Here is a 24,109-nt window from a genome sequence, read left to right on the forward strand (position 1 = left end):
CCCTCCCTTCTGCCTTCCTTGCGTCACAGCTTTTTTTCTTAGTTTTTCCACTTCCAGTGCCATGAAAGCTATTGTAGATGTGTGATATCCACCTCTGATGAAGGGTCAGCAGGGAGAGAAGAGAAGCAGAGGCTCCTTAGCAAAAAGATCACCTCCTTCCTTAGGCATCATCCAGGTGGCAGAGACTGACTTTTGCTGATAGTTCCTAGAGGAACGTTCTTAATGGCTAGAAGCAACTTTCTTGGTGGATTCAGAGTAACAGCCGTGTTAGTCTGTATTCGCAAAAAGAAAAGGAGTACTTGTGGCACCTTAGAGACTAACCAATTTATTTGAGCATAAGCTTTCGTGAGCTACAGCTCACTTCATCGGATGCATACTGTGGAAACATACAGTTTCCACAGTATGCATCCGATGAAGTGAGCTGTAGCTCACGAAAGCTTATGCTCAAATAAATTGGTTAGTCTCTAAGGTGCCACAAGTACTCCTTTTCTTGGTGGAGCGTCTGTAGCTTCAGTGGAATTTGCACCATGCTCCAGAAGCTAACATACTCCATCTGTAGTGGAGTAAGGTTCAGCTTTTCAACCAAGCCTTTGTCAAACAGATCAGTCTAAAAGGAAGGCTCTTTTTTTGATTGCTGATTTGTAATGAATGGCTTTATTTGTGATCCGCCCTGATGCTATGGTGGAAGCGCACTATAAATAAATAAGGGTCTCTAGTTGTTTCTCTTCCCCAGGGTCATCCCTTTAACACTCAACTCTTCATTTCCTTCCTTCGTAGAATTAGTAACCTAAGGAACTTTTATTTATTGTGTTTGAGCAGTTTAGCCGGAGAGCTAGGCTGGCTGCCTCCTGTTACAGGAGGAAGTGGGGCAATAAGCTAAAATGATCAGCCAGTCTCAGGCGTTTCACAGTTTCTTCCATTTGCTGCTGCTGATCATTGTTGGGGTTTCTCTTGTTTCTTAGGCAAACTTCTCTGTTCCAGTGGACTCCTTTCTCTCTGACCTAACCAGTAGTCAGATGTCAAAACAGCTCCCCCTTATGACTGAAGCATTAGAGTGTATCCGGGCAGAAGGTCTTAAGACAGCTGTTCTAAGCAACAACTTCTACCTTCACAGTGGGGTGAGCTTTTTGCCCCTAGACCGAAACCAGTTTGACGTGGTAAGCCTGAACAGATTAAAAAATGCATTTATGTAGCTAGATTTATAAAAAGCACTCAGCAGAATTCTCTAAGTGCAGGTCCAAATTAAATATAGTAGAACAGTAATATAGTGTGTTAGTGTAACACATGGTGTGTCTTCAGCTGCATCTCCCTCTAGTGACTAGCCCATAGCAAGGGTTAGAGTGAGCTCCAGCCACCTGTGCATTTAGTGGATTCATTACAAAGAGGCCCACAATTAGCTAGTGTATTACATATCTAATAATGCCTGTAAAAGGCTTAGAAGATGGAATACTCTAAAAGTTCCAAAGCTCTGTTCATCTCAAAGGGTCCCAGAGAGTACTTCACACACTGCATACAGACGGCCCCACTGAAATGCTGTCATATCTAGGGAGGTGGACAGCAGCCAGGTAGATAGCCATCTCAACAGTTGGAGAGAGGAGTGGAAATTTTGGCCAGGGACACAGGGGCAAGCCTTTGGTCTTATCAGAGGTTGAACGAGGCAAGCTGGTGCTGATTCAGCAAGCTATTTATATATAATTTTTATTTTTATTTTATTTTATTTTATTTTTGGAATGCTGCCACCTCATGCTCCAGAATCTAAGCTTAAATCTAGTCGGGGAGCTTCTCGCTCTGCCATGGACTTATCAAGAGGGATGGATTTTAAAGTAAAGTATTTTGGCTGTCTTCAGTGAATGTTCTCTTTCCTGTGCTGTATATGAACACAGATGCTAAGCGTGAGCAAGGAATGTGGACAGCATTGTGAAGTCTGAAACCTTTGATGTTCAGACTTTAAGTCTGTTCTATATGAAATGATTAACCTTTCCTCTACTGCTCAGTGGGTGGTAGAATCTTCCGTCATTGAATGCTCCAGACACAATAGCTTCATTTTCAACTCTCAGATAGCCAGTTGTGTACATGTTCACTTCATAGATAGGTAAAATGTATATTTACTTTGGGGCTTTTCGTTTTAAACATAAGTCAATAATAATTCTTTTTTTGCTGATCAGTTATTTTAAATCTGGCTGAGTTTTCAGCACGTTCAAAACTATACAGGAAACTATACTCCCAGTTTCCTTGCATTTGCTTTAGTCACCAGGTGTCAATTCGTTTTGCATATTAAGTGTGGGAACAGCCATTGCTGCACCTAGATTTAGAGACCATATCAGTTTATAGTCTGGACACAATTTAAGTTTTATTTTACACGATTTCACAACATCTACCATGAGTAGAATTCTTTCTATGTATGTGTTGAATCCCAACTACAGTATATGAGGAGACCCAGACTGTGAAACTGACTTCATAAACATGTAAATATAGTGTCACAGGCCTGGCTGAGTGACATGGAACACTGAAGCAAATAGCAGAGGGGAAAAGGAAATCAAAACTGTACAATTCTGTGGATTTCAGTCCACTAGGATGTTTTGTAAGGAAGGAATTTCTTTTTTTAAATTTTTTTTTTTTTTTTTAACAATACACTTTTCCTATATATGCCAACTCACATTTTTGCACTGACAGAACTCCAGAAGTTCACTCATAACTTAGGCTTGTTTTATAGCCCTCACTGAGGAAGAAAAAACAATTCATACATGAAGAAAATCAGATCTATGTTTTTAAAAGTTATGGCTGTTTAAAGTCATCCTGTTAACATCTGGATGTTGGATCATTTTTTATTCACCTTTCCTTGTATGTGTTTTACTAGAAAAATCAGTATCTATTAAGATAATATATTATTATTATTATAATAAAGACATCTTTCATCTCAAAGCATTCTCAAAGCGTTTTAATAGCTACATACCCTGTATATAGGACACGCCTAGCAGTGAAATGTCATCCCCTCTAGAATGTGATTGCTGTTTAACAATGCACAGCAATATTACGCAATAATTTAGGACAGGAAATTAAGGAAAATGTCTGTATTTTAGATATTTCTCTTTTTAAAGTGCTCATCAATGTGGTTTCTAAGCTAATATTGTATCCCGTTGTAAGTGCAGTATCCCGTGGTAAGTGCAGTATTTATGGAGACAGTATGTAGTTCCCGAAATTGGAATTTGGACAGGACATTGGGGTTAACATCTTTACTATTGTGAAAATTGATTAGGGATTGCTGATGAGCATAACAGTCAAGACTGCAGTTTTGCATTTCAGCTGCAAGATGACACTTCCAGCAGTTCAGCCCGCCTTTAGCACAATATCAAACGATTGGTGTAGTACTGACTAGGGACAGAGTGCCACCTATGGAGTCACCTGCACCATGAGGATTCCCTGAAGGCCTCCCATCCAAGTACTGACTTGACCCTGCTTAGCTTGGTTGATCTGACAAGATCACAGCTGAGGCAATATGTTTGCAGAACAATGATTCATCAGATTAGGTCATAGCCTCTCTACCAGTCCCGCTCTACCACTGTTTCGGTGTGTGCAGCAGTCTCGTGGTCCTTTGTTTCATTTATTGCACTGCATGTTAGTCACACGCTCATTCATACTTGTGTCCTCCATGTCCAGAACTGTCCTGATATTCATGAACGAGAATTACAGTGGCCTTGTGCATACCTGTCTTGATCGTATGTTGTCATAGGTAATTGAATCTTGCCGGGAAGGGATATGCAAACCAGACCCTCGTATCTATACGTTATGCTTGGAGCGCTTGGGTGTTCAGCCAAAGGAATCCATCTTCCTTGATGATATTGGGCAGAACTTGAAAGCAGCCGCTCAGCTTGGCATTAACACAGTGAAGGTACAAAGCAGCACCCTCAGAGGTGCATGGGGACAGTTGTTGGTAGAACATTTATTGTCTTAAATATTTTGGTTTGGTTTCTAAATCCAAATTCTGCATTTGACATGAATGTGTTTAATATTTTCACACAGTGGCATTCGATACAGATTGCCATGCTTCATGCATTGAACATGTCCATTGTCCTGCATGACACCAGTAAGCCAAATAAACACAGGGTTAATGCAGGGGTAACTGTGGATGCCAAGATCGCAGGGTTCCATGTCCAGCTCTGCCACCAACTCCCTGTGGGCCTTGGGCAAGTCACTCCTCCCTCCCTGTGCACCTCGGTTCTCCATCTGTTAAACAGCAGTAATGACACCTGCCAAACATGGGGTTCTGAGGCTTCATTAACTAGCCCTGTGGAAGCTAGATAAGCCTCATGTACATGTCACCTGGGGTTGGCTAACTTCCAAACCATGGTGAGGAGGTGGAAGGGTAAGGATGGGACTCCTTGATGGACTGAGTTCTGATCTCCCTCTGCCTGTCCCACTGTGATCACAGCCTGTGCTTGCAATACGATCTTCCTCTCCCCATTGGAATTGCTTCCCCTTCCCCTTGGACAGAAACCAGGCAAAATGTAGCTGCTTAGATCAGGAGAGGGAAGGCAGTGTTGGTGCTACCTTCGGTATAGTGTCATGGTAGATGCTACAGAGCAGTCACAAGGACGCAGAGCCCTGTCTTTGCCAAGAGATCAGAATCTTATTAGCTATTTATCATACAACTTTTTCTCGCCGGTATCAGGTTGATGACCCAGAAGCAGCTCTCAAAGAGTTAGAAACCTACTTGGGCTTCCCGTTGCGAGGATTTGTTCCACAGACTCGTTTAGTGAGACCAACAATGGAAATTCCAAAAGGTCCCCTACAGAAGTACCTGGAAGAGGTCCTAGGTGGCCAGACAACCGGTATTTTAGCTCTTTTATACTTTACAACTTTAAAGGTCACATATTCTGGGTCTGTTGGCTCTTTCCAGCATAAGACAAAAAGACTTTTAAAAATATTAATAGTATCAACTACTGCAAAGCCACTCTCATGGTTTAGGTACCTTTCCAAGCTCTTTGTGAAATGCTAGGCTGTTTAAAACATTGTTATTGGTATTTACCTGGATAGTTAGAGGAAAACCTACTCTGTGACTATGCTGAATTCTATGCCCATGCATCTGCCTATACAGTGAGTATCTGTATTGTGTAGCATTGTGCTCCCTGACCAAAAGCTTCTAGACATTGCATCTTTCTTAAAAGGCATTTGTTGTTTATAGTGGTTCTTCTCCAACACTTGTAAAATTGGTAAAAGCCAGTGAATGATGCTCCCTGGCAGGAGGTCACTTCTCTGCCAGGAGATTCCAGCTGCTGCCTCAGGCACACAGGTATTACATAGCCATTTAGGACCACAGTGTAAACACCTCATCGTCTAAAAGGTCTAGAAATTAAAGTATTGGATTAGGTCAAGTTTTAAAGCAACAATGTCAGATTCAAAGTCATGTTTCAATACAAGAAAGTACCATATCTGGACTATTAATAACTACTAAGATTATTTAAAGAGAGAGAATTCAACACATCTAGTTTCCTTTTCATTATTCATGCTATTTGTTTACTTGCATACTTCCTTCTGCTTGGACAATGTAAATAGACCAGTTAACTTTGCTTTGGTTTCTAGTCAGTTTCATTTCTGTGTTTTCTTGCACTAGCACAGTTGTGCAACTTTTGGATGGCAAGCATTGCATGGGTAATATTTAACTAAATTTCTAAAAAAAACCCACCTTTAAATTTAAAAACAAATAATGAAAATATTTCTTTTGACATTAGGCTTGAAAAACTTTATATGTTGAATTTCTGCTGCTTGACAATTATCCTTTTGAGTAGGGCTTGGAGGACCAGTTTACAGAAATCCAGAATCCTAGCATTGGCGTGTCTGAACCACACCTGATGTTTTTTTAAAGCTCTGTATTGGTTTGGATTTTAAAAAGCAGTATTTTTAAAACCTTAAGAAGGGACCATTTTTACAGTCACTTTTCTAGCTGACTGCACTTTAAATTGGAGAATAATTCATGCTGTCAGCAGTTACTGCAGATTACAAGATCAGATTGATCAGATGACTACTAATTAATAGTTGAAATACTAGTGGAGTATGTTAGTGAATTAAGGCTGGGAGCCAAATGTGCTGCCAGGTGAGAGGATCAAAGTTCACAAGCAAGCTCACACCTCTGTGCTGAGGAGCTGACCCTGTCTGTTCTGGGACTGGAGCAGTGCAGAGTTGTGTGGTCCTCACTCTCCTATCGCTAAAAACTGGGTCTGGAGTAGCCATAGAAATGTCTGATTGTCCTCTTTGGTGTAGGAATCGTGCTGGTACTACTATAGATGACTAGAGAAGAAGGGATGGCTGAGGCTGTAAGGGGAATATGGCTAAATGGAATGACAAAGTAGGGAAATCCCTGAACAAGGGAACCTGCAAGGTGCAGAGTATTCTGTCCCCAAACCAGTAAGAATGTGCTTAACTTTGAGCATGTGAGTAATCCTACTGCCTTCATTGAAATTATGCACCTACTCAAAGTTATTTATATATGTGAGTGTTTTGCTGGATCAGGGCCAGTGTGCTCAGTACTTTTCCGGATAAAGCCCTTAGAGCAGGAATGGCATGTGAAAGGAGCTTCTAGCTTGCTTTTCTGGATACAAGGCAGAGGGCTTTAAGCCTCAAGCAAACAGCTGCGTTCTGTACTAGCTGCAGTTTCCAAATGGTCTTCAGATGTTCCCCCCACATTCAGAACTTATTGCAGTGATCCAGTCTTCAGTGACAAAGGCCCAAATTATTGTAGCGAGCTCTACACTTTGCAGTGTTCAGCTCTTATTAATGCAGAATAATACCTCCATTCCCTTGCTCTGGGAAACAACCTGTGCTTAGAACTTCCTGATGGGAGGAGCGGGGGAGGAGCGCTGGGCAAAAAATACAGAGCAAAAGTCAAGCAGATTTCTGGCCCTCTGCCATCCAAGAGTGACCACTGTCACTCAATAGGGCCCCATACTGATTCCATAACAATGGGGCAGTGCTCAGTCTTCTGCTGATGCAAATCACAGTCTTTAGCTCTGTCCATTTTAGAGTAAAATAAAACATGGGAAAGAGATGAGAAATAATTTCAGTTCCTGTACTTTTCTCTTCATTGATCATCCCTTTTCAAACTTTCAGATCCTCTGATATTACGACAGTTCAGTCATGGACAATCTAACCCCACTTACTATATCAAGTTTGGGGATCGTAACTTAGTCCTGAGGAAGAAACCTCCTGGCAGCCTACTTCCATCTGCTCATGCTGTGGAGAGAGAGTACAGGTGAAAAGGCACAGTGTGCTACAGAATCGTTCCCAGTTCTGGCTGGCCAACATAGGTGCTCTCTGATTATTGTAACACAATTCCAAATGTGCATGTCCTGTAGACGGTGCTGTTTTCCAGTCTCACCTTTTCTATTCCAAGCCCTGCTCCACGAGAGTAGCTGTCAGTAGGAAACTGGCAGGCTTAGGACACATAAAGGAAAGAGATCCTTTTTTGTAGTATATGTGACAGGCATATTCTTCTTCGCACATATAAGGAAGTGCTGCGTGTAATTCAAGAGGTTCAGTCTGCGTTAATACTGCGCCAGTGAATCAGCATGGCATTGCAAGGCACTGTGCTGCAGGTGGTGCCTCCTTTACGATGATGCATAAAACTGAGCTCCTGCTAATTCGCGCTCTAAGAGTGCACATTGCAAGCGATGTGGGGTGGTAGCCTCTTTGACTTAGAATGTAATTACTCTTGTTGGAAGTAGACTGTCTGGTTAAACTCACCCTGCAGCTTCAGTAGGACACAAGATGCCTCCACTTTATGATGATTCTGTGGATGTCTAGATTTCACAGTCTTCATCAGGAATAGACCACAGGTCTCGCCCCACCCCTACTTGATGTGAAGGAGAATCTCCTGTAGCAGTAGTAGTATTAAGACGTATAGCCTCTGGCCTCTAAAGGGTGACATACTTGGCAAGTCTGACATTCTGTCCAGCAGAGGGGCAGTGGCACATACATACACTTCACAAGTTAGACAGGGAATTGTAAAATATTGTTTAGGTAATGTTGTGTGCTTTTAAACAGTTATGCTCCACCCCAGAGGTGGCTGCATTTCAATGGTGGAGGAAGTGATTCCTCTCTGTGTGTATGTTAAAGTGCTTTGAGATCCTGCTAGGTGACAGGTGTTGTATACATGTAAGCCAGTAATAAAGTGGGGATGAATGCTAAATATTACATTAATAGCATGATTCCATTTCTATATGTCCATCTAGCACCAGGGTTCTCAAACTGGGGGTCGTGACCCTTCAGGGGGTCATGAGGTTATTATGTGGGGGGTCGTGAGCTGAAAGCCTCCACCCCCAAGCCCCGCTTCATCTCCAGCATTTAATAGTGATAAATATAAAAATAGTGTTTTAATTAATAAGGGGGGAGTTGTACTCAGGCTTGCTGTGTGAAAGGGGTCACCAGTACAAAAGGGAGAACCACTGATCAAGCATGTTACGATCGTATTTTAAAGATCAAGAACAGCACCTTTTTTAACACCACCAATGCGGCAGGCAAAAAATGATCAATTCTTTCTCTCCTGACAAAGTCTCTCTGGGTTGCTTGTCCTGGCAGGGTACTGAAGGCTCTTGCTGAGGCTGGAGTTCCTGTTCCTAAAGTGCTCACACTCTGTGAAGATTCAAGGTGATTTTTTTTTCCAATTTGCCTCAAAAGTAAGTGACAGTTGTTAGACACTTCCACTCCCAGTTTATAGCAGAGCAGAGGAGGAGGCAGCTGTCAGACTCAAAGGTGACAGAAGCCGTAGAAAAGCCTCGTTAGATAGATAGAACTGTTCATGTGGAAAGAAGCAGCAAAGGTGCAGTAACTTCAGTGACCGTGTCAGACCTGTGAAGAAGTGTTGAAACCAATCCAGGAGGAAGGACCCCTGTCTTGGCTGTTTGTGGAGGAGACAGGTAAAAGGCACGGTTTGTGTGGCCAGTGGAGAATGTCTTACTGCAGATATGCTGAAATATTGGGCATTTGTGTTTTGGATAGTCCTGCCTGTTTTTGGCCTCTAATGATCCCCTGGCACTTTTTGCAAAAATAGTGGTGTTAACCTAGGTGTTCTGACCCAATTTCCACTCAGATAATTCCATTCTGCCTGCCAGTTGGGTATATGAATTTTGTTTCCCACTCTAAACTATTCTATAGCATTGCTAGGTGCTGTTAAACAGCTGCCATGATCTGCCCTGGAAGTTGCTGTAATTCAGTGGTGGATGACGCTTCACCTGTGTATCCCTTGTCCTTACCTCACAAAGGGCTTTTGTGGCTTAACTAATAATTATTGTGAAGCACTTTGAATTCTCCAGATGAAAGAGGTTATAGAAGTGCAAAGCACCATAACGTATTATTATTCAGCTTGTTTTGGGTGTGTCTTGAGTATTTTATTTTTGCAATTAATTAAAATCGCTCTTACGCTCTGAAAAGAAACTGCAAAAATGGCAGAATGGCACTCCCTGTATGGTTCCAGATCATATATGCTCAGGTTCCAAGTAACAAGATGATTTTTCTACCTGCCAGACCTGCAAACTCGCCCAGAGAGCTAAAGCTGAGTTCTTTCTGGCTTTTGCATCATCATCATCATCATCATCAACAAAGATTCTGCAACTGGAACTTTGGTTAACAATTCTTACAGGCTCTTGCATAAAAAGGAATAGAATCCGTCTCCCTCTCCCATTGCTGTGCTGATTTTGCAAGACTAATAGGTGTAAACAGTAGCACGAACTGGCTTCTGATCCTAAAGTCAGCCCCCCTGTTGAGAGAGGCATTATTTTTACATAATCACGTTTCTAACCTTAATTGCACTTTTCTTTTGTACTGATATTTACATCAGATGGTTATAATGGTTAACTGAGTTCTGTCGTTATTTATTATAACTATTCTGATTTTTGTTCGTTAGGCATAAACACTGTGCTCTGCACAGAACAAATCCGAGAATTAGAGCATGTTCAGACTTGGAAATAACTTCTAAACACTGATGCAATAGATGCAGGAATATTCCACTCATCTCTGAGGCCTGTCACTGAAATACAGTTGTTTCAATTCTGTCATTCTAGTATCATTGGCACCCCATTCTATCTGATGGAATACTGCACTGGCCACATCTACAAGGACCCCTCTCTTCCTGGCCTGGACCCTGGCCAGCGGAGGGCTATTTACACGGCTATGAACAAAGTCCTCTGTAAAATCCATAGAGTAGACCTCAAGGCGGCTGGACTGGAGGATTATGGGAAGCATGGTGAGAAGGAAATCTGCTGTCATACTCTTCCTGTGTGTTAGTTTTTAAAGGGGTGTGGTCACATAAGGCCAAATCCTTAGGGCAGTGGTGGGGAAGGGGAGCTGTCCAGCAGCATGACAGATCCTCAGGCCAGTCAAGGGTGCATGGAACAGTGGCTTGGGATCCTCCAGGAGTCAGTGTTTGTTGGAAGTAGTCCCAGAACTTCCTCTCATTGGCCCTTCCTGCCAGTAATTTATTTGCTATCATTGTGACTGGGCTCCCTCAGATCCTGCCCCAGAGGTCCAACAGTACATCCCGCAGAGCCGCCTCTGGGGGCAGAGGGGTCCTGCTGAGCAGCTGCGCCGGGATTTGGCCTTTGTTGGAATTATAGTTTTTGTTTAGGATCCCAGTTATTTGTAACCAGTTGGAATATCTAATCCATTCCCCTGCCAGGAAACGATGCAGTGCCCAGATAGAGAACAGATTGGGTCCTTAACCCAAACCAGGGGAGTGCCTGTAGTACAGGAGGAGACTCCCTTCTTGAGACAGCAACAAAACATGACTTGGGTGACCATCTCATCATAAGCCAATCTACATGATGCTCTACCTATCCTGCTCCTTAAAGCTGCCAGGTGTAAAAAAGGTGACAGCTATTTCTGCTTCACCAGACTTACAGGACCAAAGGCAGCCTGAGCAGAAGCAGGCAAATCTCCTGGGCTGCTGGGAGTTCTGCCCAATTATTCTGGGACTGATTGTGGCCCATGGCTGCAGCAAAACGCTCTCTTGGAGAAGTGTACATTTGTCTGGTTGGACGGAGACTGGCTTTGTTTTTGGCGGTTAGACTGTTTCCAGATGCAGCTCTTTTGTGGCTATTTTCAAAGGCCTCCTTTTATTTGGAACTTATTTGGAGACTTAATTCCCTTGGCTTTAGGTAACTATGTTCAACGGCAAGTTCAAACCTGGACGAAGCAGTATCGAGCCACAGAAACCCACCCTATTCCTGCCATGGAGAGACTCATTGAGTGGCTCCCATTGCATCTCCCAGGGAACCAGAAGACCACAGTTGTGCATGGAGATTTCAGGTACTAGCTGTCTGCCAGCACCCATTTGGACAAGGCACTCTTTGTTACCTAGGGAGGAAGAAAGGGGGATCTCCGAGAACCCCCCAGCACTATGCTCCAATGATATTTGAAAAGGAAGCTGCAGCACTGCTCTGTTCAGCAGTTCTGTTCTGAGAGCTCACAAGAGCTCCATGCAGCATTTCACTCCCCATTGCATCTGCCTAGTGCATTTGTAGCAGATTAAAGCAGTGTGCGTTCTGGTGCAGAGGGGTGTAATCTAGTAGTTTAGAGTAGGGAACTAGAAGTCAGGACACCTGGGTTCTAGTCCCAGCTTTGCTTTTGGATCAGCAGTTTGGATTCTCTTTCGGACCCAGCCACTGTAAAGCGGCACCATTGCTGATCTCAGCTTAATTGAGACATAACATTGGGGTTTATATGATATTTTCTGCCTCACTCTTAGCAGCGAGAGAAAGAACCTTGTGATGTGAAGTGTAAAATAGTGAGAGTTTAACTAGATCCGTGTTTCTGATGGAGCCTTGCCTGTCTGGCAGCGGGTGAGCTAATGCCACAGTATTACAAAGGAGATCACCCTTCAGTAATACGATGGATGCAGGTGGGGAGGTCAAAATTCTGACTGGTGAGAACTACTTTCATCATGAGCTAAAAAAATTGCCTGGAGCATGAACTACATTTGTCTCTTTAAAAGGCCAAAGGGGATAGGCTGGCTTGCAGACCTGTGCACCACTGCCGTCTGCTGGAGCATGACACAGCTACCTCTCTGTAATACTTCAATCTACTGGCTGAACAATTATTGTTATTTATTATTTGTATTACCTTAGTGCTTAGGAGCCCTAGTCATGGACCAGAACTCCTTGTGCTTGACTCTGTAAAAACTCAGAATAAAGCCCCAAAGAGCTTACAATCCAACTATAGGAGCTGCTCCTCTAACCTGTAGAAATTAGGGCTGGAAAGGACCTGTTATCTCCCATGTAGTCTGTGCCCTGGGAGCCAGGGCAGGATTGGCCCCTATAAATTGTTCCTAGTTCTAAGTGCCTGGGAAGTGGCATGCAGTCTATAAATAAATAAGCAGCAATGACCTGACTGCTCTGCTCCTACCTTTCCCCTCCAGTAGAGTATCCTAGTCTAATCTGTCTGACTCTCCCCTGTCTTAATATCATCCCATTGTGACTAATTATACCTCTTGGATGTTCCCATCCAGCCTTGCAGACAGCTCTCATTCGCTTGCCTGGCAAGGACCTGGATTAGGGGAGCTCATGGCTCTTCCTTTGCATTTCTGATGCTGCATAATGGATCCAAATGGCAGATCACTAACTCATCCAGGCATGAAGCATTACAGTTTCCTTCACCAATAAAACTCCTATTTGGGAGTGGAGTGAATGCGTTCTTTGCATCTCAGCAGGAGCCTTTCACGCCCCCATATCATAGCCAACCTCTGTGCAAACTCTTGGAAGCCTCTACACCACACAAAAAGTCAGCAGACAACAGTTTGGGATCTTGAATCAATAACAAATGACAAGCGTTGGCTTAAAGTGACCAATAAATCCATTTAGAAATTGACCTGAAGTCGGTCATTTTCCAGTTGGCACGTACCATAGTTTCTGTTAATAATCTGAGATCCTAAACTGTCTTGTTTATTTTTTAAACCACGTCAGTTCACAGTTAACCAGCCAGAAGGTTGAACAACATAAGCCTCTTCTGTCCATCACTTTCCAGAGCTGAGCTCTCCGCTTCCAGAGCCCTCCCAAGGGAGCTAGTGATAGGGAATCGATCCCCCAGCTAGCAAAGAGTTCCAGATCACTTGTTTAACTGAAACTAAGCAATTGTCAGGAAAGCATCTCCCTCTGATGAGTGTTTTTTCTCTTAGGACTTATCTAAACCCTTCCCCTTTCTGATCCAGGCTGGATAACCTGATTTTTCATCCAGAGGGTCCAGAAGTCCTTGCTGTCCTCGACTGGGAACTTTCTACCTTAGGAGATCCCATCTCAGATGTGGCGTACAACTGCATGGCCCACTATCTGCCTTCTCACTTTGATATATTGAAAGGTACAATGTGTCCTCCTGGGGAACGCACTATTTGCTTCCTATTTTGAACGTTTTACAAATAAAGAGCTGGGAAACATTGTTTAGAAACTGCCAGGACATTGTGAAGGGTGCTTAGCTGGAAATTTGACTCAATGCTTCAGACAAGGGCTCCCTTTCTTGTCTCATCCCATCACTCCCACCTCTACCTTTTCTTACCTCCCTAAAGAATCCTCTTCTCTCCTTGGTGTTGACATCTTCAGATATGTATAGTTGATTCTTGTGTCCAATTGCTTAGCCTCGCTGAAAATATTTAGCCCTTCTAATCTTCTCAGTACTCAATCCTTCCAACCCCCTAACATTTTTTGTTACTGTTCTTTGAACTCCCTTCTGTTTGTCAGTATCCTTTTAATATGAAGGTGCCCAGAAGTGAACACAGTATTCCTGTCATTGTTCTGGTTGCGGAACCATTGAGAGAGCAACTGTCACCACTCTGCTTTGTGATGTGATGTCTCTGTATTTAGCCCCAAAGCAACATGGGACTAGAAAATACAGGTGTTGGGGCCAGCAGCATGAAGGATTTGAGGAAAACCTTGGTTTGCAGATTGTAAATGCCACTTAAAATAAAAAAGGTTTTGATCCCCCCCTCCTTCCCCCATCCCTGCTGCCCTGTCTTTATCAAAACCAAAGTCATCTTAAAATTCTGGAAGTCATTTTCTGCAAAAATGGATTGAAGCAAAGATCTTTTCTTTCGGGCTGAAATTCTGTGAGCCATGCTTCAGACCAAAAGGATTTTTGTCCCATTTATAAACTCCATGAAATTAGAGGCTTATAAAAGAGTCACACCAGTAGTGGTATTGCAAAGCCAGAGATTAGAAAGATTAGAAATTTACTGCTGCGTCAAGTAGGAAGAAGATTAACAGAGGAAAAATGGCCCCTGATGAAATTCAAAACTGCCCAGGTCACATTCAGAATAGTTAGTGATTAGTGCAGGAAGTTAGTTCTGTTTGTACTCAGATTCAGTAGAAATCACCATAACTGGCAGTGGTTTTGTTCTTTTTATAAGAAGAGTGGTTTGGGATAAAGATATTGCAATCACATGCTGCTTGCCTTGCTAAAGACCAAATCCCTATAGAGACTTGTCAGTCTTCTTCTGCCAATGTAAATTCAAGTATCTGTTAGAGACAGAGGGTAATTTCACCTCATTTTAGCTTAGTCCTGAACCTCTCCAGAGCTAATTTGTCCCTGGTTATAGGTGGTCTTATGATTCAGACACACCAGAGTTTAGAACCTGAGAGAAGAAAGGCCATTGCTTTATCCACTGAGCATGTGTGCCAGTCATGAAACTAACAGAATCCGTAGAACTCTCTGACTCTCTTTGAGAATGCCGCCTGCCTAGTCATGGTTATGCCGGATTCTCTTTCAGGTTTGAAGGACTGTGATGTAATGCAGTTGGGAATTCCCACAGCAGAGGCGTATTTTCAGATGTATTGTGGGCACATGGGAATTCCACCCATCGAGAACTGGAATTTCTACATGGCCTTTTCCTTTTTCAGAGTGGCCGCGATCTTGCAGGGTGTGTACAAACGCTCGCTCACAGGTGAGAAAATGAAACAAGCCAGCCCCTGAATGTTCAACTGATGCCACATGTATTAGGATGGAGGCTTATCTATCCTCTATATGCTGCAGCTACTAGAGGGTGACATGAACACACATACAGGAATGGCGTTCCTAGCCTCTGTTTGTCAGAGGGTGGAGATGGATGGTGGGAGAGAGATCACTTGATCATTACCTGTTAGGTTCACTTCCTCTGGGGCACCTGGCATTGGCCACTGTCAGTAGACAAGATACTGGGCTGGATGGACCTTTGGTCTGACCCAGTATGGCCATTCTTATGTTCTTACTGTCCACCCACAACCACACTGAAGAGATGTCAGTGCTGTACCAGTGTAGTCGTGTTTAACCACTAGCCCGGGAAATGATCTCCGACTTTAATTACAGATGTCAGTACAGTAGCTTGTGTAGCAGTATTGTACCTCTAGAGGGCATCATAACTATACATTTTGAGCCCCTCTGAAATTCTGGCCAGTAGAAGGCAATAGTGACTTACACAGTGTGGCAGGATCGAAGGACAAATGTAGCAGGTTTTTCTAGAAGGGCTAAGGTTGCTTGTGGCCGCAGTTTAGAGCTGGACATCAGGAGATCTGGGTTCAAGTCCCAGCTCTGCATCCGAATCTCCTTGTGGTGATGGGCAAGTCACTCAGGGGTACCTTTACAGTCAGACTGAGCACTGCCCCCACTTTTTATAGTCAAAGTCCATGCCAGTAGAGCCTACGCCTGCGAAAAGAATGTAATTGGAGGGGCGCACACTCGGATTTGGCACAGTCTGCGAGGCTGTGTTCCTTTGGGATTTGCCTTGATGATGATACTCTGATTTGCACTTGCATTTCAGTTTCAGGCCCAAAGGGTGCCATCCTGAAAATGTACCCTTCCTCGGAGGAGTGATGGGGGACTTAATTCCTTAATGTCCGTGAGGTGTGGGAGAGGGGCAAAAGGTTATGATTCAAAGAGAGCTCACAACAATATTACAGAACAAATCCTCCCTTTGCATAGACCTTGGAAGACTTTGGAATGGAGGCTAGTTCGAATGCCAAGCAGCGGGCTGTGTTTGCTCAGATATCCATCTGTAATAAAGCAGTGGTTTCTGCAAACAAACACAAAGATGGAGAGAACGGTGTGTTTTATTAGCTGTTGCTTTTTGCTGCATTGCAAGGTCTGATGTGGTTTTTGGGAGGGGCTGCAGTAGGTGAGCCTGATTGCTGCCCTCTACCCCAGAGCTGGCCGGTTTTCAGCGAGGCTGCATGTATATTGTGAAGAGCTTTGGGAGCACTATTAACCATACCCAGCACCTGGCCCGCTGTTATCAGTGGAGCACATGCCGAGTCGAAGACCAGGAAACACAGCTCAAAGTATGCCTGACCTGCTGTGCCTTGGAGGAAGGGAAGTGGGGTGACTGCTGCTGCAGATGATGGATCTGTGAACAAGAGGAGAAATTTTTGAGGGTTTGCATGAGATCACAGAAGCAAAGCCCAGGCCTTTGGTACATATGCTAAAAGCTTCGTACCAGTACCTGGTGTTCGTGCTGGTTCACTGGCGCAGGGAAACCACGGAAAGGGATGGACGCAATTAAAAACAATGTGCCGCCAAGTCTGTTAAGCTGAGAGAGGAATCCGTAATCACCCTGGGCCCTATATAGTGTCCTTCCCCCCTCCTTCACTGCAGCCCAATGCGTCCCTCTGCCTGGGCTCAGCTCTTCCCGCCGCTGTAGAATGTGCCCCTTGCTTTGCTCATTGCAGACTCACCCACGGGGGAATTCAGGGCTGAATCTAGGCACTTAGTCCTCCTAGACCTGGGCTCCTCAAACTTTACCCTACTAGGGACTCTGTTGGCAACTTGCCAGGGCGCTGATAGACTTTGTGTTTAATCCGAGAAACTGTGATATCGTTGTCATATCCCTTATAAAATAATCCTGCAGCGCCAGTGCCAAGGGCTAGTGCATGCTAGTGTTTTGGGCCTTCGCTGTTGTACTTTGTCATGTGGACTCTCTAAGCAGACGGTGGTTATTAACCACTTTCATTTCACGCAGGGCAAGCAAGCTCAGCCGCAGCTGAAAGTGGCGGAAAGCAGGCGGAGCTCATGGCCAACTTAGCGTGGGACTTTGCTACAAAAGAAGGATTTCGAGTGTTTAAAGAATGTCCAGCTGCAAAACCTTTAGCAAGACCTTACAGTACCTGGACCAGGAATGGGGCATTCTCCAGGAGAAACTATGTCACCATGGCACCTTCCACACCAGCTCACACTTCCAAAGCTCATCTGATTCTTTCTCCTGAAGGCCTTCCTGGGAGAGCCCAGGATCTTTACCACAAGCTGAGGAGATTCATGGATAGCTATGTCTATCCTGCTGAGCAGGTTCTGAGAGATCATCAGGTTTCACAGTCTAGATGGACTCCACATCCTCTTATAGAAGAGCTGAAGGTAAGTCATACTTCTGCTTAAAGTAACAATGCCTCCAAGCATGGGTCTGTAAGATGGCACATTGACTGTAAAGGTCAGCGCCCAGGATGCCTCTGCGCCAGAGCTGTGCACTTTCCTGATCAAATCACTTATCTGCTCCTGTCAGTCCACAGATCCAGTACAGTAAGAGAGGGGGAGCTGGAGCCTCGTCTGGCTTGCACACCATCAGTTCAATTCTGACTGCAGAATCTTTATTATGGGTGGCAATGACTTAAGTGGGGAACCAGATGGACTCCCAGAGCCTAGGGAAAGTTTACAGGGCTGGGAATGAAGTCCTGGAGAGAGGCAGTAAATCCAGAGCCCACATCATCATATAAACTGACTGACTAAAGCTGCATTTTTCAGAGAAACATTTGTCCCGGGCATCTTCTGGTAGGTGTAGCCCCTCTATTGTGTCTCCCACCTTGTGGATATGGGCCAGCCCCAGCTTCTGACCCAGTTGTCTGGGCTGCATTATCTCAGTGACTTGCTCACTCAAAATCCTGTCATGTGTATTAACCTGCCCTTGTTCCAACACAGTTCCTGACCTAACGGGCGCTGTCTTCCATTACATGTCACACCAGCTGTCTCCTGCGTTTGATCTCTTGAGCTGTGGAAGCAGGATTGAGGGAGGGACTTCTATAAGTACAGTGTAACTGTGATCTTCATTTTTATACAAGAGGGCCTCGGCATTAGGAGATTTGTCCTTGGGGCCTGAGTCTGATCATACACCACTATGTCCCCATTGACTTTAAAGGACTTACTCCTGATTTATGCTGATGTAACTGGGCAGAATCAAGCCCTTCAAGTCCAAATCATTCTCCACTTCAAAGCCATCTCTGTACTATCTTTAGTATTTATTCTTCTTATAGGCTGCAAGTGATGTTTCCATAGACCCACTGGACTAAATTCACCCCTGGTGTAACTCCATTGACTTCAATAGGCCAACACCAAGCTGAGTCTTTAGCTCGTTTCTTCCCCACAGCTTTGCGTGTTTGCCTGTTGAGGAATGGGAAAGGCAGATTCAGGCCTCAGCTCTGCTCAGGAGATCCCAGCATTTTCGGGTTGTCCTTCTTGCATCTATGCCCCTTGGGAGTCCCTATGGGCAGGGAGCTGGCCTCTTACATCTGAGAGCAGAATTGTGCCCGAAGTGTCATGCTGTTCCATTCTTTAAGGACAAAGCAAAGTCTGAAGGATTGTGGAACCTTTTCTTACCCGTGGAGAATGATCTAGAAGTGAAATATGGAGCGGGCCTCACAAACCAAGAGTTTGCCCATTTGTGTGAGCTCATGGGAACATCACTGTTTGCGCCTGAGGTACCTGCTTTAAGCCTTTTCATCTGGGGTGGTGGAGGGGAAACACGCAGTCTGGGTAAGGGATTCTTAGCTAGCCCCCTGTTGCTGGAATATTTACAGGCCTATCCCCTGCCCTGCTAGTGCCCCCTGCACACATTTCCCCTCTCCCCTCCCGATTGCTCCTACCCCGACTCTTGGCTGCTTTGAACCTGAATGCTAATGGTGCTTTTGCAGTGTGTATTTGTGCTATTTGGGAAGGGCCTGTGCTGGCCAGAATGTGGCCCATTGTGCGCTATGCTAGTCAGCCCACCCCAGCCCTGGCTGGAACCACATGTGCGGGTTTCCAGTATAGCATGGAGCCGTTCTAGCCAGGCTCCTACAAAGGGTTTCGCCCTGCCCTGCATTGCCTGGGGAGTGGGGTAGGAGCCTGTTCCCTGTTCCCGTGCACTCAGGCAGCAGCAGGGCAGGATCTCCCCAAATACTGAAGGGAGAGCTTGCTGCAGCACACACCACACCCCGGAGGGTTGCCAGTAAGGGGACTTGGCCAGCTTCTCTGTAGTGTGCAGTTCTTTGATTTATGTGTTCCCACTTAGTAGCTTAAAAGATAAAATTCAGCTTGGTTTTATTCTTTAAGGTTCGAGCCTCCAGGGCAGTTACAGATCATTTAATTGAGTGGAGGAGTGTGAATGACACAATGGGTGATTTGATTAAAATTAAAAACTTTATTTATAGTTAGTTAAAGCCAACAGGCCTTGCACTGATCCTCACATTCTAGGATGGAATGATGACGCCAGGGTGGTCAGACCCTGGCAGGAAGAATGGGTTTAACCCTTTCTCTAAGGGTACTTTGATAATGGATGGGCACGCCTATCTGACACCAGCTCACTACCCTTTTTATAATCAATGATAATAGCGGCCCTTAAATAATGAGCATTTAATCCACCTTGTTGCTATAATTAAAGATTTTCTACATGCTCACTGACTGTTTAACTTTAAGCATCATCTCAATTAACGTGTGTAAATGCCAAACCAATCACTCTAAATAGAGAGCGCATTTTTCAAAACATCAACATTTGATTTAAAACACTTGTAAAAACCAGTTAAGATCAAACTGTGTTTACAACATGACCTGGGGTTCTGCTGTAACTCATCTCTAACTGGCCTGTGAATTGGCTCACTTCACTTTACTCATATTTTACCTGACCTCGCTTGATTATTGTCAAGCCATTTTTAGGAAATAGATTTTTGGGTCTACTTACATTTCTATGTAACATAAGAAAACATCATCTGTATAGGCTACTGTGTGCGCTAGCCCCAGGTGCATGCTGCTCCCCCTTGGCATTCTGCTGTGTGCTGGCTCGGGGACCTGTCTCTGCAATGCAGTTTCCACCCCAAGTGTAAAATCTTTGCCCTTAGCTCTGGCCTTTTGAAACCAGCATGAGCTTGTGTCGTCTAAATTTCCTGATGCTTTGGAATGGGCTTTTGGCAGGCAGAAGTAGCTGTGCAGTTTGAGGTTGACTTACAAACTCCCTTTCCCAACAAACATGCCTCTGCTGTGCTGACTGGTGCTTGGCTTTCCCCCCTCCAGATATTCAACTGCTCTGCCCCTGACACTGGGAACATGGAGGTGCTGGTTCGATATGGGACGGAAGAGCAGAAGGAACGCTGGCTGCAGCCTCTGTTGGATGGGAAGATACGCTCGTGCTTTGCTATGACTGAGCCGCAGGTCAGTATCGCTGTCCAGTCAACCACACAATGGAGTACAATAGAACCTTGCTGATCCACACCATACAAAGGCTCTCCCTGCTCTCAGTGCTGGCAGTTATTATACTCACTGGCCAAGGTTTTCAAAAGTGGCTCGTGATTTTGGGAGCCCAACTTGAGGCCCTTCAAAGGGACCTGCTTTTCAGAGGGCAGGTGCTCAGCAATTTCAGAAAATCACATTCGTTTAAAGTATTTGTTGGAGGCACTCAAAATCACTAGTCACTTTCCAGTAATCTTGGCCACCATGTTTCTTAAGCTGTGCTATTGGGCAGTTAGTGGTAATTTTGAAGTGTAACAAAGTGTTTTAATTAAACTACTACCTAGCTGTCAGACTCAACCAGCTGACGGCCTGATTGGCAGAGGGGCTGGGCACTTCTTTCTAGGGGAGCTGCAGGTGCTCAGGCTTGACTCTTGGTGGTGCTGAAGTCCATTTTGTGACTACCCAGCTTTGCTTTTAGAGGTGTTTGCTCACTGGGTCATTCAGCTGAGCTGGGGTTCCCAGCCTTTGGTGTGCATCAGCAGTGCTGTGCTGAGCTCTGCCAGCTTCAGGCAATGATTTTCTCGCCTCCCAAGCCACTTGATTAGAATGTCTGAAACTTCTCTCCGGCCCCTCCGAGGCTGAGAGGAGCTGGCAGATTCGGAACTGAAAGTGTTTCTACTTAGGTTGCTTCATCTGATGCCACCAACATCGAATCTTCAGTCATAGAAGAAAAGGGTTTCTACATTCTAAATGGGCATAAATGGTGGATTTCAGGTACATTCCAGTACACACACGGTCTCCGTCACAGGGCCATGTGCTCCCATGGCTGCCTGCTGAGGTGTGATACTGTCCTGTCTGTTGGACCTTTTCTCCAGTGTGCTGATCTAAAACAGTTCTTGAAAGGGGCCCTGGGCCCTGACTTGCACTCAACCCTCGCTTATGGAGGGTCAGATTCTGATCTCAGATACACCAGTGTAAATCCAGCATAATTCCACTGTCTTGAATGGAGATACTATGGATTTACACCAGAGTAATGGAGAGCAGAACTCTATGCTAAGCCAACAGGGACTGCAGAGTTCAGACAGCACTGTTCGGTTTCAAGCACAGTTGTGACTGTGACAGGCATTTGTGCATTAGATGCTGCTGTGACCCCTCAGGGGCCCCTCTGGGAAATGCTTTTGCTGCAGTCTTCAGCTTTATGTTAATCATTAGGAAAACATCCCCTTTTTGGATGAGTTAAACAGAAAATACAGGGCATCTGGCTGGCACATGGGGTTGCTAATGGGATACTGAGGCTTTCACCTCTAGGCAGCCAGTTCTAATCCCACCCGGATCAGCAGTGACTGCAGGCTGTTATCATCCACTGGTTGCTGGCTGTGAAATGAGTCAGGTGGTCTCGGTTCAATTCCCAGTAGGCAGTAATGAGCACCTATGTTGGCAGTTCCAGCAGAGAGGCCAAGGTCTGAATGAGCCTTGAAGAGCCTTCTCCCCTCCAGGTGGTCCCTCCATGTCTTTGAGTCACAGGGATGGGTGGGGTGATGTGGGAAAGCTTGAATTTGCCTGGTAATTCCACAGTAATTGTGGATAAAGGACTTCAGAGCCTTTATCAGAGCCCAGAGTTCTCATGCCAGCTCTCCTCTCTTCTGTTAACTCTTGAAACAAACTATTAAACCAAATAACCACGTCCTGAATTAGCTACAGCTAAAGTGGCTGGATTTGCTCTGCTCTGTTAAAGGGCTAAGTCAAAATTAGACACAGGCACCAAATTCACCCTGATGTGCCTTCGCTGCAATCAGTGATGTTTCCTTGTGGATTAATCGGGCCTGAGGTTTTCAGCACCAGTCAGTCTAGTTCTCATTGTGTCTTTTCCCGGCAGGGGCTCTGGATCCTCGTTGCCAGCTCTGTGTGTTTATGGGGAAGACCAACCCTGAAGCCCAGCGCCACAAACAGCAGTCAATGCTCTTAGTTCCCATGGACACTCCAGGCATAACAGTCACCAGGCCTCTCAGTGTATTTGGCGAAGAAGATCCCCCAGGTGAGGAAAGGAGCTAGCTCAGTTTGTAACTGACATGCCTTGACAGCTCCGCTTTGTCCACTGAATTATTCTGGTTTTGAAAGGGCACATGTTGTGTGCACCTCTGATATGCTGGCCCTAGCTTCTGTGGGACCCCACTGTGCCTTGCCTGTCCATATCCTCTGACTTGGGCATTACTGTCCTGTGGATCAGGGAACTGGGGCCCAGAGCAGGGAAACAACTTGCCAGAGGACACGTGGAGTGGTGGCAGAGCTGGGACAAGAACCTAGGTCTCCTGACTCCCAGTTCTTTACATCACTCACACACTCTTCCCTTGTCCCTGGTACATAGTCGAGCAGGGTTGTCTATTACCCAGAGTAGGGGACTGGGAGTCAGGACTCCTGGGTCGTCTTCCCAGTTCTGCCACTGACTCTCAGTGGGCAAATCCCATGACCTCTTTGTGCCTGAGTTCAATAACAGCTGCCTCCCAAGGCATCAGTGCAGTTTACTGACTGTGTGTAAGGCTTGGGGGTGAAAGGTATAGTAGAAACAGGCAGACCAGTGGTGTGAGAAACAATCATTCATGGAGTGTGTTACGATGCTACCTCCTTTTAAAACAAATCCTGGAATCCTGGGGCTACATTCCCTGCTACAGCCTGAGCACATTGTTAAAACATCCCAGTGACGTTAACATCACATTATATGTAATGACTTAATTAATTTTTGCAGTCAAAAAACCCTATAGATGATCTGTTGAGCTGTTGAGTCTCTAAGTGACGTTTCCTGGCTCTTTGACAAAGAGAAACCACAGCAAACCCCGTATTTCAGTCCATTTAGCATTGGACACGCTTTCTTGTCCACAGTCTGTGCATGTGGAATTACAGGCAGTGGCTGTGGTGGGGGGAGCTGGGAATAACAAGGAATTGGCTGGCTCTGAGGGGGGGAGATGGCAAGTGCTGATAACAGAACTGGGAAAAGCCTCCCACCAACCTTTCTGCCTTGGCTTTGACTTTTTTTATTCAAACACTGAAAAGAAACCAGCAAACCGCAACGTTTGTTAATCCTGACGAGAACCCGAGTTATTAGATCACTTGCCTGCCCCTGGCTGGTGAGAGGCCATTTCAGAGCTGCATGGGCTCTGGAAGAGCCAGGAAGAGAGGAACGGGAAGACATTCAAACTTCCTGCATGCGGGGATGTGTCCAGTGAGTGACGCTGCTGAGCTCTGTGCATCCTGTCCCGCCCTTTGCAGCTGGCCATGGGGAGATCTTCTTTGAAAATGTGCGAGTGCCCAAAGAATATATCCTGTTGGGACCTGGCCGAGGCTTTGAAATTGCACAAGGGAGACTAGGGCCCGGACGGATCCACCACTGCATGAGGCTCATGGGCTATTCCGAAAGGGCGCTGGCGCTCATGAAGGAGCGAGTGAGTATTACTGCGGGTTCGACAGGGTTCTGTCCTCTACTCAGTTCTCTTATGCAACTGCATTCCAAGTGCTGCCTTACCTGCATTTCAGTCTGATTGGATCTAGCATCATATTTCTCAGCAGACTATCACTGTAGTGTGTAAACACCTTTAATCCGTTTTAGCTGCATACCTTCCTGACACCCACAGCACCATTGGTAGCAGAAAACGATCCACTTATCCAGCCTGGCATCCAGAATCAAATCCCCACCCCTGTGAATTCAGCC

The 24,109-nt window shown here is 45.1% G+C and overlaps 1 protein-coding gene across 4 annotated transcripts in view; it reads left to right on the plus strand.

Moving 5' to 3' along the window:
- ACAD10 (acyl-CoA dehydrogenase family member 10) overlaps positions 1 to 24,109 on the plus strand; it is a 30,190-nt gene that overhangs the window by 2,494 nt on the left and 3,587 nt on the right. For 3 of the 4 annotated variants that reach the window (XM_074973059.1, XM_074973058.1, XM_074973061.1), the window contains 15 exons: positions 963 to 1,157; positions 3,731 to 3,889; positions 4,670 to 4,829; positions 7,105 to 7,246; positions 8,572 to 8,640; positions 10,053 to 10,234; positions 11,145 to 11,295; positions 13,193 to 13,338; positions 14,741 to 14,914; positions 16,961 to 17,349; positions 18,543 to 18,683; positions 20,251 to 20,388; positions 21,090 to 21,180; positions 22,283 to 22,441; positions 23,671 to 23,843. In XM_074973059.1, the coding sequence (XP_074829160.1) occupies positions 963 to 1,157; positions 3,731 to 3,889; positions 4,670 to 4,829; positions 7,105 to 7,246; positions 8,572 to 8,640; positions 10,053 to 10,234; positions 11,145 to 11,295; positions 13,193 to 13,338; positions 14,741 to 14,914; positions 16,961 to 17,349; positions 18,543 to 18,683; positions 20,251 to 20,388; positions 21,090 to 21,180; positions 22,283 to 22,441; positions 23,671 to 23,843 (2,469 nt within the window). The remainder of the gene's footprint in view (positions 1 to 962; positions 1,158 to 3,730; positions 3,890 to 4,669; positions 4,830 to 7,104; positions 7,247 to 8,571; positions 8,641 to 10,052; positions 10,235 to 11,144; positions 11,296 to 13,192; positions 13,339 to 14,740; positions 14,915 to 16,960; positions 17,350 to 18,542; positions 18,684 to 20,250; positions 20,389 to 21,089; positions 21,181 to 22,282; positions 22,442 to 23,670; positions 23,844 to 24,109) is intronic. The other variant, XM_074973060.1, reaches the window with a different exon arrangement.

This window comes from Natator depressus, chromosome 15 (genome assembly GCF_965152275.1).
Source record: "Natator depressus isolate rNatDep1 chromosome 15, rNatDep2.hap1, whole genome shotgun sequence".
Taxonomy (NCBI): domain Eukaryota; kingdom Metazoa; phylum Chordata; order Testudines; family Cheloniidae; genus Natator; species Natator depressus.